Source organism: Aotus nancymaae, unplaced genomic scaffold, assembly GCF_030222135.1.
Source record: "Aotus nancymaae isolate 86718 unplaced genomic scaffold, 86718_ANA_hifiasm-v0.15.2.pri h1tg000022l_1, whole genome shotgun sequence".
Taxonomy (NCBI): domain Eukaryota; kingdom Metazoa; phylum Chordata; class Mammalia; order Primates; family Aotidae; genus Aotus; species Aotus nancymaae.
Genome location: NW_026988435.1, coordinates 44,498,047 through 44,510,680, shown reverse-complemented (window position 1 = coordinate 44,510,680; position 12,634 = coordinate 44,498,047). Strand labels below are relative to the sequence as shown.

Below are 12,634 nucleotides of genomic sequence, written 5' to 3'. Positions count from 1 at the left end.
TGATCAAAGTGTGGTGCTGAGGATGGTCGGGGGAGATTGTACAGACGCAGGCAGAGCCTGGCTGCCCTGAAAGCCTGCTCCACACCAAGGACTGGGACGTCCCGAAGTTAAACGTGCTTTAAGAAGGAGCACGCTGCAGAACAAAACCAGAGGAAAACTTGGTGGTCAGGTCATGGAAAGGAGTAAAAGCAGCAAAAGGAATTATAAACACAGCATCAATAGGTCTGACTCCATAAGCACTCGGAACAAATCAGGCCAAAGGCAAAGAGAAAAATCCGTGTGGGCGGGGACTGTCTTAGACAGACAGAGCCTGTTAACATTAGCGATAACAAGCCCCCGCTGAGAAACACGCGTAACACACCCAGGTGTGCGCAGAGAGGGAAGGCGTTCAGCTCACCGCGCATCCCAGAAACGCAAACGGTAGCAGCGGGGGACGGCATCCCTTGCCTGCGGGGGGAACAGGAGGTTTTAGGTTCAGAGTGACCACGCTGGTGGCTGGCACGAGCTGCCGCGCTGCCCCTTGGATGCTTTCCTTGAAGGCAGCATCACAGCATTTGTCGAGTGTTTAGTAAATGATTATTCCAACCCCTCGACATCCTGCAATAGGAAAGCGATTCAGTTAATGATAGTTTAGCGGTGTGTTTGCCTACACTCACAGGCTTACACGGATTCGAAATAAAACTGTGAAATGCTCACGACGTACGTGAAAGAGCCGTGTGTGCTGTGCGTGTATGATGTGTGTGTATATGCAATACTCAGTTATGTAAGTGAGATAGGTAAAGAAAGGAGCAGGACATCCCACAGTGATTTTCTTGTGCTGTTGCAGTTATGAGTGATTTCTTGTCTTCACATTTTTCTCCATTTTCTGATCCCCTGTGATGAACGTGACTTCCCTTTGGAATTAGGAAAGCTCCGTCTGCCTCAGGCGTCAGTCTGGTGGCTCCCTAGTTTGGGGGTGATCCGGGACGTCGCTGTGTTCCTGCTCCTCTGCAGCCTGATCAGGCTCCCGGGTGGTGCGGGGACTCAGCCTGCTCTCCGGTCCGGGAAGCCAGGGCACTGTGCTGGTGTAATCTGCCCTGTGCCCCGCTCAGCGGGGAGCTTGGATCCCCGTAACTGAGCTCCGTCGCTTCTCTTTTTATGTAGTGACCAGCTGGTGTTTTTACCTAGAAAAGAGAGTCGGGAGCAGGAACCCAAAGCACCGGGATCACCTCGGCACCTCGGGGGCAGGGCAGGCCCTGCAGCCCACCCAGCAGGCCGTGAGCACAGCTGGAGCTTGAGCTATTTCTCTCTGTGCCTGTGCGGGTTTATAGACTTCAGCGTATTGATAAAGAGTGTGCACACCACATTTGCACACCGGAGGGAGGTTTGATGTGCAGAGCTGGGTGGAGAGGCCTTGCTCATGAAGACGTCTCCCACAAACACTGCCCGGCAGAGTCCTCTCACCAGGATTAAACCACTTCCCAAGGTTGCCCTACTGCAAGTTCACCTTCTGTGCTCTGCTCCTTAAACTGGGCTGTGTGTGTTACGCATCCTTGCTTCCCTCAAGCCCAAACCAGACAGAACCAAGTGAAAGGGGTGCGGGGGGATGCTGCCCGTGGCTGTTCTCGAACCGGTCTGTTTCTTCAGCCTTTTGTCCCGTGCTCTCTGTGTCATTCCTTTTGATCGTCTCACCGTTGTTTCCTTCCGCATTGACTCAGCACGTGCCTGCTGGTGACGGGCCAGCCAGCCAGGGTCCATCCCTGCCCTCCTGGACTGTACGGGCTGGGTAGGAAACAGAAGGAAAAGTAAGAAGTAGACAGAGAGGCAAAGTAATCAGAAACCAGAATAGAGGGTGTGGGTGGAAGAGACAGCCCCGGACAGCAGCGTGAAGGGAAGGCAGGGACTTGGTTGGCTTTGTGGGGCTGTGTGTGCCGCAGTGAGGCCTGGCTGTCTGAGAGGGGCACGTCAGTGGTCCCCCGAGCCTGTCCCCATTGGCAATGCCACAGATTCAGGAGGAGGAAGGTGTTCGTTGGAGACAAACACTTAACTAGTTAAATTAAAACTAGTTATAGTTTGACTGTTCAGCTAGTTAAACAGGCATAAACTACTTACAAAGATTCAGAATCTTTTAGGATTGATAGTATTTTGTGACTCTAAGCTATGGTTTTTCTCTTCACTTGGAGTGAATGTTACATTTAAAACAAAACACTTCTCACTTTTGTCTTATTTCCTAAGAATAAAGCTAATGCTTTTATAATAGTTCTTTGGTGGCATCAGCTTTCAGACTGTGTGACTAGGATTCTGATGGAGGTGGTGGTGGAAATGGTGGTAAAGGTGATGGTGGTGATGGGGGAGGTGGTGGTGGTGATGGTGGTGGTAGAGGTGATGGTGGTGGTGATGGTGATGGTGGAGGAGATGGTGTTGGTGTTGGTGTTGGTGATGGTGATAGGGATGGTGGTGGTGGTGATGCCACATGGTGGTAGTGGTACTAATGGTGATGGTGATGGTGGTGGTGGTGATGATGGTAATGATAGTGATGGAGGAGGTGATGGTGGTGATGATGATGGTGGAGGAGATGGTGTTGGTGTTGGTGATGGTGATAGGGATGGTGGTGGTGGTGATGCCACATGGTGGTAGTGGTACTAATGGTGATGGTGATGGTGGTGGTGGTGATGATGGTAATGATAGTGATGGAGGAGGTGGTGGTGGTGATGGTGATGGTGGAGGAGATGGTGTTGGTGTTGGTGTTGGTGATGGTGATAGGGATGGTGGTGGCGGTGATGCCACATGGTAGTGGTACTAATGGTGATGGTGATGGTGGTGGTGGTGATGATGGTAATGATAGTGATGGAGGAGGTGGTGGTGGTGATGGTGGAGGCAGTGGTGATGGTGGTGGAGGTGGAAGTGTCGGTGGTGGTGGTGGTGGTGGTGACGATGGTGGTGATGATGGTGAGGATACTGGTGACAGAGGTGATAATGACGATGGTGGTGCTTATGGGGGTGATGGTGGTGACCGTAGAGAGTTCATCCACAGCAGTCTGGTTGCTTTTGCTCAGGGTCCTTTGAGAGTGTCACAGTGTAGGTCTGTGCTCAGTGTCAATGAGAGAGAGTTACACTGGAGTCTTCAAAGCCATTGTCAGGATTTATGTTAACTTAAAACACTTACAGGCCAGCCTTTATTTGCCATCTTTTCCAAGAAGGGGCCCAGACCTCGTCATTGAGTGTAAATTTAACGATGCAGTTCCCTGCTGTCTTTTCTGAATGAGTCGCATCCACAGAGCATCGTGTACTTTTCCATTTTGACTTCCTTTAGTTCGTCAGAAATTTAAAGATGTTTGCAAAGCTGTTTGGGTGAAGCGCCTTCTAGGCAGACTGTGGCTGATTTCTAGCCCCTCCCCTTTATCACGCCTTCCCCGCCTGTTCTGCTGTCTCTCTGTACTCGTGTTCCGTTGTCTTTCTTAGGATCTAATGAGGTCATCACAAGAACAAATGCAGCTGCTGTCAGCAGGGTGTGGACAGTGAAGGTCACTCACTTTTGGGCAGGATGTGCTGAGCTGGTGGGAGGGGCCTGTGGGCACACAGGGTGTGCTGAGGACCCTGTTCCATGTGGCCGTCGGAGGGACAGTAGGGGCAGGCCGTCACTTCATCACAAAACAGACAAGTGAAAGCACTTGTGTATGGATTCAACCAAAAAGGATGATGTGTCAGGCACAAATGCGTGCTTTTTGCTGATTCCTCATAGAACAGGTTTATTGTAGCGTATCTTACCTTGCTGTGGTCTTCCTTGGAAATGACAGAAGTGCCACTGAAACCTCACCCCTTTGGTGTGGGGCCGAAAAGGGAGGACACAGTCTCCCCCCGGGAGAGCGGACGTGAGATGATATAGGGGCAGGAGCATTGCGAGAGTGTGAAGTAAGGGCTGAGGATAAGCCCTGGGTGTCTGGACACAGAGCTGAACGGAGGAGATGGGAAGGGCGGCGGATGCCTGGGAGGGAAGGGCAGGAGTGGCAGATGTGGTCCCGAGGTGTGTGTGACTTCTGGGTTCCCACCTGCGCCAGCAGCACTCTGACCCCCAGCTCATACCCTGTACTCCTCGTAGGTGCTTGCGGTGAGGATTGACGATCTGGACCACCTCCCGGAGACCACCACCATTGATGCTTCCTCCATCGGCATTGTCCAGGTGAGCAGAAACGGTGGGGTAAGCAGCAGTCACCTGCAGAGGGCACCTGAGGGGCTTGGACAGGCGGGAGGGAGCAGCTCCTAGGCCCGTGGCCAGCATCACCTGTCCGGGAGGGAGCAGCTCCTAGGCCCGTGGCCAGCGTCACTTGTCCGGGAGGGAGCAGCTCCTAAGCCCGTGGCCAGCGTCACCTGTCCGGGAGGGAGCAGCTCCTAGGCCCGTGGCCGGCGCCGCCTGTCCGTGAGGGAGCAGCTCCTAGGCCCGTGGCCGGCGCCGCCTGTCCGGGAGGGAGCAGCTCCTAGGCCCGTGGCCGGCGTCGCCTGTCCGGGAGGGAGCAGCTCCTAGGCCCGTGGCCGGCGTCGCCTGTCCGGGAGGGAGCAGCTCCTAGGTCCGTGGCCGGCGTCACCTGTCCGGGAGGGAGCAGCTCCTAGGCCCGTGGCCGGCGTCACCTGTCCGGGAGGGAGCAGCTCCTAGGCCCGTGGCCGGCGTCACCTGGTTTCTTGGCTTCTTTTTCCCTCAAAACCTTTTAGATAATCTTCTAGTTTCTGTAGTTTCTGTGGTCTCAGTTCGTTGAATACTGGTGTATCTCACTTTGGGAAACACGTTTTCTAGAAAAAAATTAGAAATTAGAACAGTTGGCTGGGTGCGGTGGCTCATGCCTATAATCCCAGCAATTTGGGAGGCCAAGGCGGGCAGATCACTTGAGGTCAGGAGTTTGAGACCAACCTGGCCAACATGGCGAAACCCTGTCTCTACTGAAAATACAAAAATTAGCCCATCGTGGTAGTGCATGCCTGTAACCCCAGCTACTTGGGAGGCTGAGGCCGGAGAATTGCTTGAACCCAGGGGTTGAAGGTTGCAGTGAGCCAAGATAGTGCCATTGCACTCTAGCCTGGGTAACAGAGTGAGACTCCATCTCAAAAATTAAAAAAAAAAAAAAAGGAATTGGAATAGTCTTTAAACTATTACAAGCAAAATTAGTTTACTGATTAGATGAACTTACTTTTAAAAGAAATTTTTAGTTAGCAAAAGTTTCTATATTACAAAGAGAGTGCCATGCTCTCAGCGGTCCCAGGTTACGTTTCTGCCTCTTGTTCTGAGATAGCGCCTTAGAGCGCAGTCTTGGTGAAGGTGGCTGTGTCCGACTGAGTGACGTGCGGCAGCGCAGCTCCAGCTGGAACCCACAGGCTGTTTCTACCCTGGGCGAGTCACAGGCATGGGGGGCAGGGACGTCCCACCGTGACCACAGTGTAGGCCTCCACTGGGTCTGTCTGCCACTGGGTTAGGACCGGGTCGTGTGGAATGGCGTGAGAGGAGTACAGGTGAGCCCTCAGCGGCCACCACTGCCCCGTAGCCTCTGTGAGCCTGAGCGAGCCTGGCCGTGGAGCCGGCCCAGTTCAGAAGATAGGGTCACAGCCCAGCAGCGCCTGGGACACTTGCAGGGAAGTGTGCGGGGAGGGGACCCACTGGGATCATCACTGCAGCGGGGCCCTTGTTTCCTGTCCCAAACGGAGATGACCCCACAGTTTTGTGGTCAAACTTATTTTAATTCAAAATGGTTTTTCACAGTGAATCTGTTTCAGCCTTGGGAAAAGGAGCCCTGATTTGAAAGCGCTTTCAGCCTTGCTCTAGGAGCTCCCCAGGGCGGAAACATTTCCCTTTACCCAGTGGCTTAAAAAGTTAGTTTCTAAAAAGTATTTACATTTTAGCATAAAATATGACTTTTAAAAATCTGACTTGTATGTATTCGAAAAAAAAACTACAATTAAAAGAACTTGCCCCAATCCTTAGAAATACAAGAACCAGCTGTGGTCACGCTGTTTGCTGTGGCAGCTTGGTGGCCCACGAGCCTTCCCACTGATCCAGGAGTGTGTCCAGGACGGTGCTGGGGCTGCCCTGGCCACTGCGTGACGTGACCAACTCACCTGATTTTCTTGCAGCCTGAGCTGACTCTGGAGCAGGAAGATTTGGCCGAAGGGAAGCACGGGAAAGCCGCCAAGCGAAGTCACAAGAGAAAGCAGAAGCCAGAAGAGGAGGCGGGCGCTCCGGTGGCCGAGGACACCACCTTCAGTGAATACTCAGAGAAAGAGACCGAGTTCACAGGCAGCGTAGGCGACGAGACCAACTCCGCAGTCCAGAGCATTCAGCAGGTCGGTTTGCTGCTTCATGCTCTGATTAGGTGCCAGTCACTTTAGCCAGAGGCGGCTTTCCCTGAGCGTGAGAGCCCTACGTGTGTGTAACTCCTGCTGTTTTTACTATACACGGCACGTGGTGGGCTTCATGTGGCTGAAGGCAGCAGACATATTCCATTATTCACTCAAGCATGTTTCGTGTAAGCATTTCTGAGTTCTGACCTACAAGCCATGCTTGTCATTGTTAGTAGCAACGTACATTCGAGCATGTTGAAGAGAGGTATCCCTGCCCGGGTGGGAAGTAGGCGGGCTGTTTGCAGTTTGGGGAGGTCACAGATGGCCTGCCCAAGTGCCCTTGCGTGAAAGCTCAGCCCTTGCGTTTGCCGACCAGCCCGAGAGCAAGGACCTGCAAAGCAGAGGATGCCTCGGTCTGGAAGGGGAAGGCAAGGATGGGATTGGCCCACAATCCCGCTGTCCTGACCGGGAACTTCCGTCTTGCTCAGCCTGCGTCACTGTTGCTTTTGAAGCGTCTGAGTGTTTGATCAGTCTGTCTCAGACTGCACTTCTCTCTCTCGTTTTGGGGGATGGTCATCTTGATTGCAAAAGTTCCTCATTAATTTGGCCTTTCATCACTCTCCATGAAAGAGAGTGTGTTCTCTTATTAGCAATTGGTACTGCAAATATTTTTATTGTTCTTTTTAGTTTTGCAGTGGGATTTTCACTTACCAACGGCAGGGCACTTTAGAGGATTTAGCAGAAAAGAAAGAATCTGTTTTCTGTCTTTTCGTGCTTACTTTTTTCTTTTTTTTTTCTAGCCAGTGAAATTAATCTGTTTCTCATTGCCTTCATGATTGTGTGTGTTTCTTGTTTTCTTTTCCGCTGGAATTTTTCCAGAACAAAATTAACTTCGTTTCCTCTTTCACCAAAGAACGTCGTGCTTCCTGTTCCTGGGGCCGGGCGTGTGGTTATTCCAGCGGGTAACGGAGCGCGCCCTGGGGAGATCCCTGTGTTCTCCATTTCACAGAAATAATGAACTGATTTTTGTTGTGTGTGACTCTTCCAGGTAGTGGTGACCCTGGGTGACCCAAATGTGACCACACCGTCCAGCTCAGTCGGCTTGACCAACATCACCGTAACCCCCATCACCACCGCAGCTGGGACTCAGTTTACCAATCTCCAGCCAGTGGCTGTGGGGCACCTTACCACCCCTGAGCGCCAGTTACAGCTGGACAACTCAATCCTGACCGTGACCTTTGATACCGTCAGTGGCTCTGCCATGTTGCACAACCGCCAAAATGACGTCCAGATCCACCCCCAGCCCGAAGCCTCGAACCCACAGTCTGTGGCCCACTTCATCAATCTGACCACGCTGGTCAACTCCATCACGCCCCTGGGGAGCCAGCTGAGTGACCAGCACCCCCTTACATGGCGGGCAGTGCCCCAGACTGACGTCCTGCCGCCTCCACAGCCGCAGGCGCCCCCGCAGCAGGCGGCCCAGCCCCAGGTGCAGGCGGAGCAGCAACAGCAGATGTACAGCTACTGAGCTGCCTCAGCGAGACTCGGGGCAGGGACTGCAGAGGGATGTTTTCTGTTTAGATTTGTTTGCTGGATACCAAACAAACAAAAAAAGTCATGCATTGCAGTGTAAGGTTGACTGAGCTTTGCGGAATAGCTCCAGATCCCCCCCAGCAGCCATTACGGTCTGTCAGCTTAACTCTAGAAGTGACCTCTGCAGGCAGGCGTTTTAAACTAGATGGGGTTCCACACTATGCCTTAGCAAGGCATAAGTCCTGGGCCGGGGCTCCAGCCGCTGCCCCTTACAGAACCAGTGCTCGCTTGACACGTGGTTTGGGAAAGTGAAGCCGAGAGAGAAGCAGAATTGTCAGAGGCAGGAGATAAGTTATTAGGAACACAAACGGTTCATTTTCTTTTTTCCTTTAGAACTTAGTTCCTGTATGAGGACACAGACAGTATTCACAGGTGGCAACAGGCAGCAGGGAACGTTTTGTCCTCGCTTCTGGATTGTTCTGCAAGTGAGCAGATAGAAGTTAAAGTAACATTTATTCTCTTTGAACTCTGAGTTGAGTCGGTTCTTATACGACTATGGGCTGAAACCACATGTGAGGTGTGCTGAGGCGCACGTGATCCTCCAGCCTTCAAGGTCATCATGGGCAAGGGGTCACATGAGGTCACAGACTCTGGCTCAAAAGGCATCTTAGTATTATCCGTGAATCGATTTCCAATAGAGTTTTTTCCTTTTTTTTTTAACTTTATTTCAAGCATACATTATGTATTCAAGACTGTTAGGGCCAACAGTATGTTTTAGTTTTATGTTAACATGATGAAGTCGTGTGCACTGTAGGACCGTCGGTCCCTGTCCGCCCTCCACAGCTGCCCAGATGAGGGGGTCGCACACTGTGGTGAGGAGTGAGCCTCCCTGCTGTCCCCAGCGGCTCCTCCGGGTTGTCTCAGGATTCTCTACAATCCAAATGTGTTCATTCTGGCTGAAGCCCAGCCAGAATCCCCTGAGTGGAAGAAACGGGGGAAAATCCATGTTTTCCTTCTGTTTAAACTTTAATTCCAAAGGTCGGTGTATTCAAAGACCAGTTTCCTATGAAAATATTGAAGGAGTTTGGCTCTTTACAGTGGAAAAGTCTAGGTATTTCTGAAACAGAGAAAATGCTATTTCCTGCCAGAGCTAACGAAAGCAGAGAGGTTAGTTCACTAACAGAAGCATGAATTGCCCCTAAAATGAATGTGCGGCTAACAGCCAGGTCTGCCTGTGCGGAGACACATGCTGTCATGTTGTGTACCAGTTTCTGGGGCAGGGGCCAGGGGCAGGGTGGCAGCCAGCCCTCCTGCTGCCCACCACAGAAACACTGAGAGATGCGGGGAGAGGTTTGCTCCTAACTTTCCTGGTACTCTTTTTTAACACCAATCACAGTGAGAGGATGCACCTGCCTTAACGTGTCCGTCTTTGCCAGTTGTCCCAGATCCTGTACTCGTGGGGGTCCATCTTGAAGAAACACTGACATGGCTCAGTGATTGACAGCGAGCAGTCCCGGTGTTGCCAGCAAAGCAAAGGATGGTTGTGTTCTTCAAAATGCAGCCTTCTCAGCACTTCACCGCACTCCAAACGGCAGACTTTTGAAGATGGGGCTGGAATTTGTTTTGTGCAATATATACCTTCATGAACTAAGGGAAGTTCCTCCCCAGGCGGCATGCAGAAGGCTCTGCGGGGCTCACCTCCTCACCCACCATCACCTGTGCCCGGCTCTCACCTCTCGTTGAATTAATAGTGGGAGATCATTTGACTTTTAATTTATGAGAATTATTTTATGTTATTTATGTATATAATTAACTGTTTTATACATAGTAGTTTCATCAAATGAATCAGGCTCGGGGTGATATTGTCTCCATTCTCCAGATACAAGTGGTCCAGGCATCCATGGAATCAGCTGGAGACCAGGGCTCCTAAGATATATTTTTTAAAATCAGTATCGATTTCTTTTTGCCTTTGCCCAATCTAAAGGGCAGATGACCTCGCAGAGACTCCCAGGGGGCCTTGGGCTCACGACAAACCATTCACTAGCGTTGATCTTTTATTCCTCTTCCCTATAAAATAAAGGCCTTGGAAATCACAGTTTTATTTTTTTAAAGAAGTTGTTTTAGTGCCTAGAGTAAGACCGCATCAGATGTTTTTACGGAACCTAATTTAGATTGTGTGGTGTATACCACTGTTTATCACACAGACACCTCATACTTCTTGTTATAAGTGAGAATTCTAAAGAAAAATCAAACTCCCAAGTTTTCTGTAAACATACGTGGTCTTAATAGAGTCCCTGTCTGAGGCAAAGTGGGTTGTCTTAAAGCAACTGCTACAGATTTGCATAAAAGAACCCAGATAGCAAAATACAACAGCCAAGTACCAGCCAGCCAGAAGAGTCCTCAGCTGTACGCGGTTCTGCATACTGATCATCATGACAGGATGTATTTCGTTTTTCTAACTGATCCAAGGTGCACAGATGTATCCATGAAGGAAGACGTTAGATCCAGCCACTGTGGCCACCAGGCTCTGTGGCCCATCTCAGTGGAGGGTTTGTCTTGGACCTGTGGCTCCGTGCAGCTGTGGGCAGTGCCTTCCACTGGTGGGAGTCTTGCAGACAGGCCACAGGTACAGCTGCTCCCCGTGAATCCCGGTCTCCGGGTTGAGAAGGGGCCCTGGCCTCCGGAATGCTCTAGTGTGTGACGTGTTCTCAGGAAAATGTTCTGTGCCAAGTGCCGCCTCACTGTGTCCGGCGTGAGACTGCGCTGGAGGGCCCGGCGCAGAAGGCAGACCTCCCATTCCTCTCCCGTTCCCATCTGCAGCATCCCGAGGCGGAAGGCTTGTGCCTTCCCTGCTGGAGGCGGCATCTCGGACTTCCCCGTTGGATTTTGAAAGGCATTAAGACGGTTTGGAGATGTTGGGTGTATTTCGTGTCCCATCAGTTTGTATGACGATGAATAAAAGGTGCTGTGACCCGTGTTTTTCAGTTGCTGGCCTTCTGCTCCCACTGCCTGGTAGGGAAGGTGGCGCAGTTTGTATACTTTGAGGACGCTCGCAATTCATACTGTCGGCCACGTCTTGATTCCTCTCAGGTCCAGAACCCATAAAATGTTTGGGTTATTTGAAATGTTCCCTGAGATACTGAGCTGCAGCAAAGTGGATGCACGTAGCATTTTTTTCTAAAGCTTAGATCAAGAGTGAACAGGCACAAAAAGGATCAATAGCTAGAGAGAGGCGAATACTTCAGCAGGCGTTTCTTTGGGCAGGTGGTCTGAAATGATCCCTTACTGATCTGTTGATTAAATGTTAAATGATGTATCCTAATTTGCTAGGTCTTTTTTTTTCTTTTTCTTTTTTTTTTTTTGAGATGATGTCTTGCTCTGTCACTCAGGCTGGAGTACAGTGGTAAGATCTCGGCTTACTGCAGCCTCCGCTTCCCAGGTTCATTTGATTCTCCTGCCTCAGCCTCCCAAGTAGCTGAGATTACAGATGTCCACCACCGCACCTGGCTAATCTTTGTATTTTTAGTAGAGACAGGGTTTCGCCATGTTGGCCAGGCTGGTCTCAAACTCCTGGCCTCAAATGATCCACCCACCTCAGTCTCCCAAAGTGCTGGGATTACAGGCGTGAGCCACCCGGCCTGCTAGGTCATTTTTAAGTTTGGAAATACCTTACATATCCAGTCTTCTGAGGATCTGACCTGTGAGGACCAAGCCTTGGATATTTTCGCCGTATTTTAAGTAGCATCTGGCAGCAATGAATTCTCCTGCCAGGAAGTAGGATTCATTCATTTCACATTTGGCCAATTGTGAGCACATCCGTGTGTGTGCCAGACCTATGTGGTTCTCGTTGTACACAAAGGCAGCCTTTCAGCCTTTCCGTGCAGAGAAACGGTGATGTTAACATGCACATACGATTCATCGGTGCCCCTATGTTTCTTTCCAGAGTGCAAATTACCTCCTAGTGATTTGCTCTGCTAAGAGCCATGCAATGCAGTGGAAAACTCACAAGAACACAGTCTGCATACGGCTTTTTCACAAGCATTAGACACAAGCTCCCATAGAAGGGGAGAGAGCCCGGCCACTGGCTTCTTCCCCAACTGGTGAGAGTGTATCCTCACAGAGGTCCTTGTTCTGGCGTGACTGGGATGAGTGACCTTGCATGTGTGGCGGTGCAATCATCTGAATTATCTGGAAGTGGTCCTGGCTTACCTGGAAAGAGCTGGCCGGGGCCTCCCCTCCCACCCAAGCCTTGCTTCTAGTGGAGCTGAGAGCTTCCCCTCCCTTAGCTGGAGGCTTCCCGGGTGGAGGCAGCTGCTCCCAACTCACGAGGGAGGCCCAGTCCCCCAGCCCAGCCAACCACAGGGGCCAGGACACACATCTACCATGTGTGTGGAGTGGACATCCTGAATAGCACTAAAGACCACCCCAGACTCCACGAGGTGGGTCATCTTGTGCTCCTCACGTGAGAAAAGTAGTGAAGTCAGGCAGCTTGCTCCAGGCCACACAGTGGGTAACTTGTCAGGTTAGAGCCCTAACCCCATACCCGCCTGATCCCAAACCTGCACTCTCGTTCCTCCTGTGACGTGGCCTGGAAGTCCTCAAAAGGAACATCGTTGTAGTTGAACCATACAAAACCGGCATGGCTTCTGTAGGTCAGAAACTGCTAAACATTAGTTACTGCGTGTGGTTCAACCTAATGTGATCGGGCCATATGACTTTATTTGTTTATTTTTGCCAATTTAGTTTTCTAAATATTTGAATTCTCCAAGTCCAGTATTTAAGTGCTGTTGAATTTTGT

General features: G+C 51.0%; 1 protein-coding gene across 3 annotated transcripts in view; it reads left to right on the top strand.

Annotated features, from left to right (window-relative positions):
• PRDM15 (PR/SET domain 15) overlaps positions 1 to 9,929 on the top strand; it is an 80,317-nt gene extending 70,388 nt beyond the window's left edge. For all 3 annotated transcript variants that reach the window (XM_064380172.1, XM_064380171.1, XM_064380173.1), the window contains 3 exons: positions 4,079 to 4,159; positions 6,097 to 6,306; positions 7,352 to 9,929. In XM_064380172.1, the coding sequence (XP_064236242.1) occupies positions 4,079 to 4,159; positions 6,097 to 6,306; positions 7,352 to 7,831 (771 nt within the window). In that variant the 3' untranslated portion in view covers positions 7,832 to 9,929. The remainder of the gene's footprint in view (positions 1 to 4,078; positions 4,160 to 6,096; positions 6,307 to 7,351) is intronic.
• The last annotated feature ends 2,705 nt before the right edge of the window (positions 9,930 to 12,634 follow it).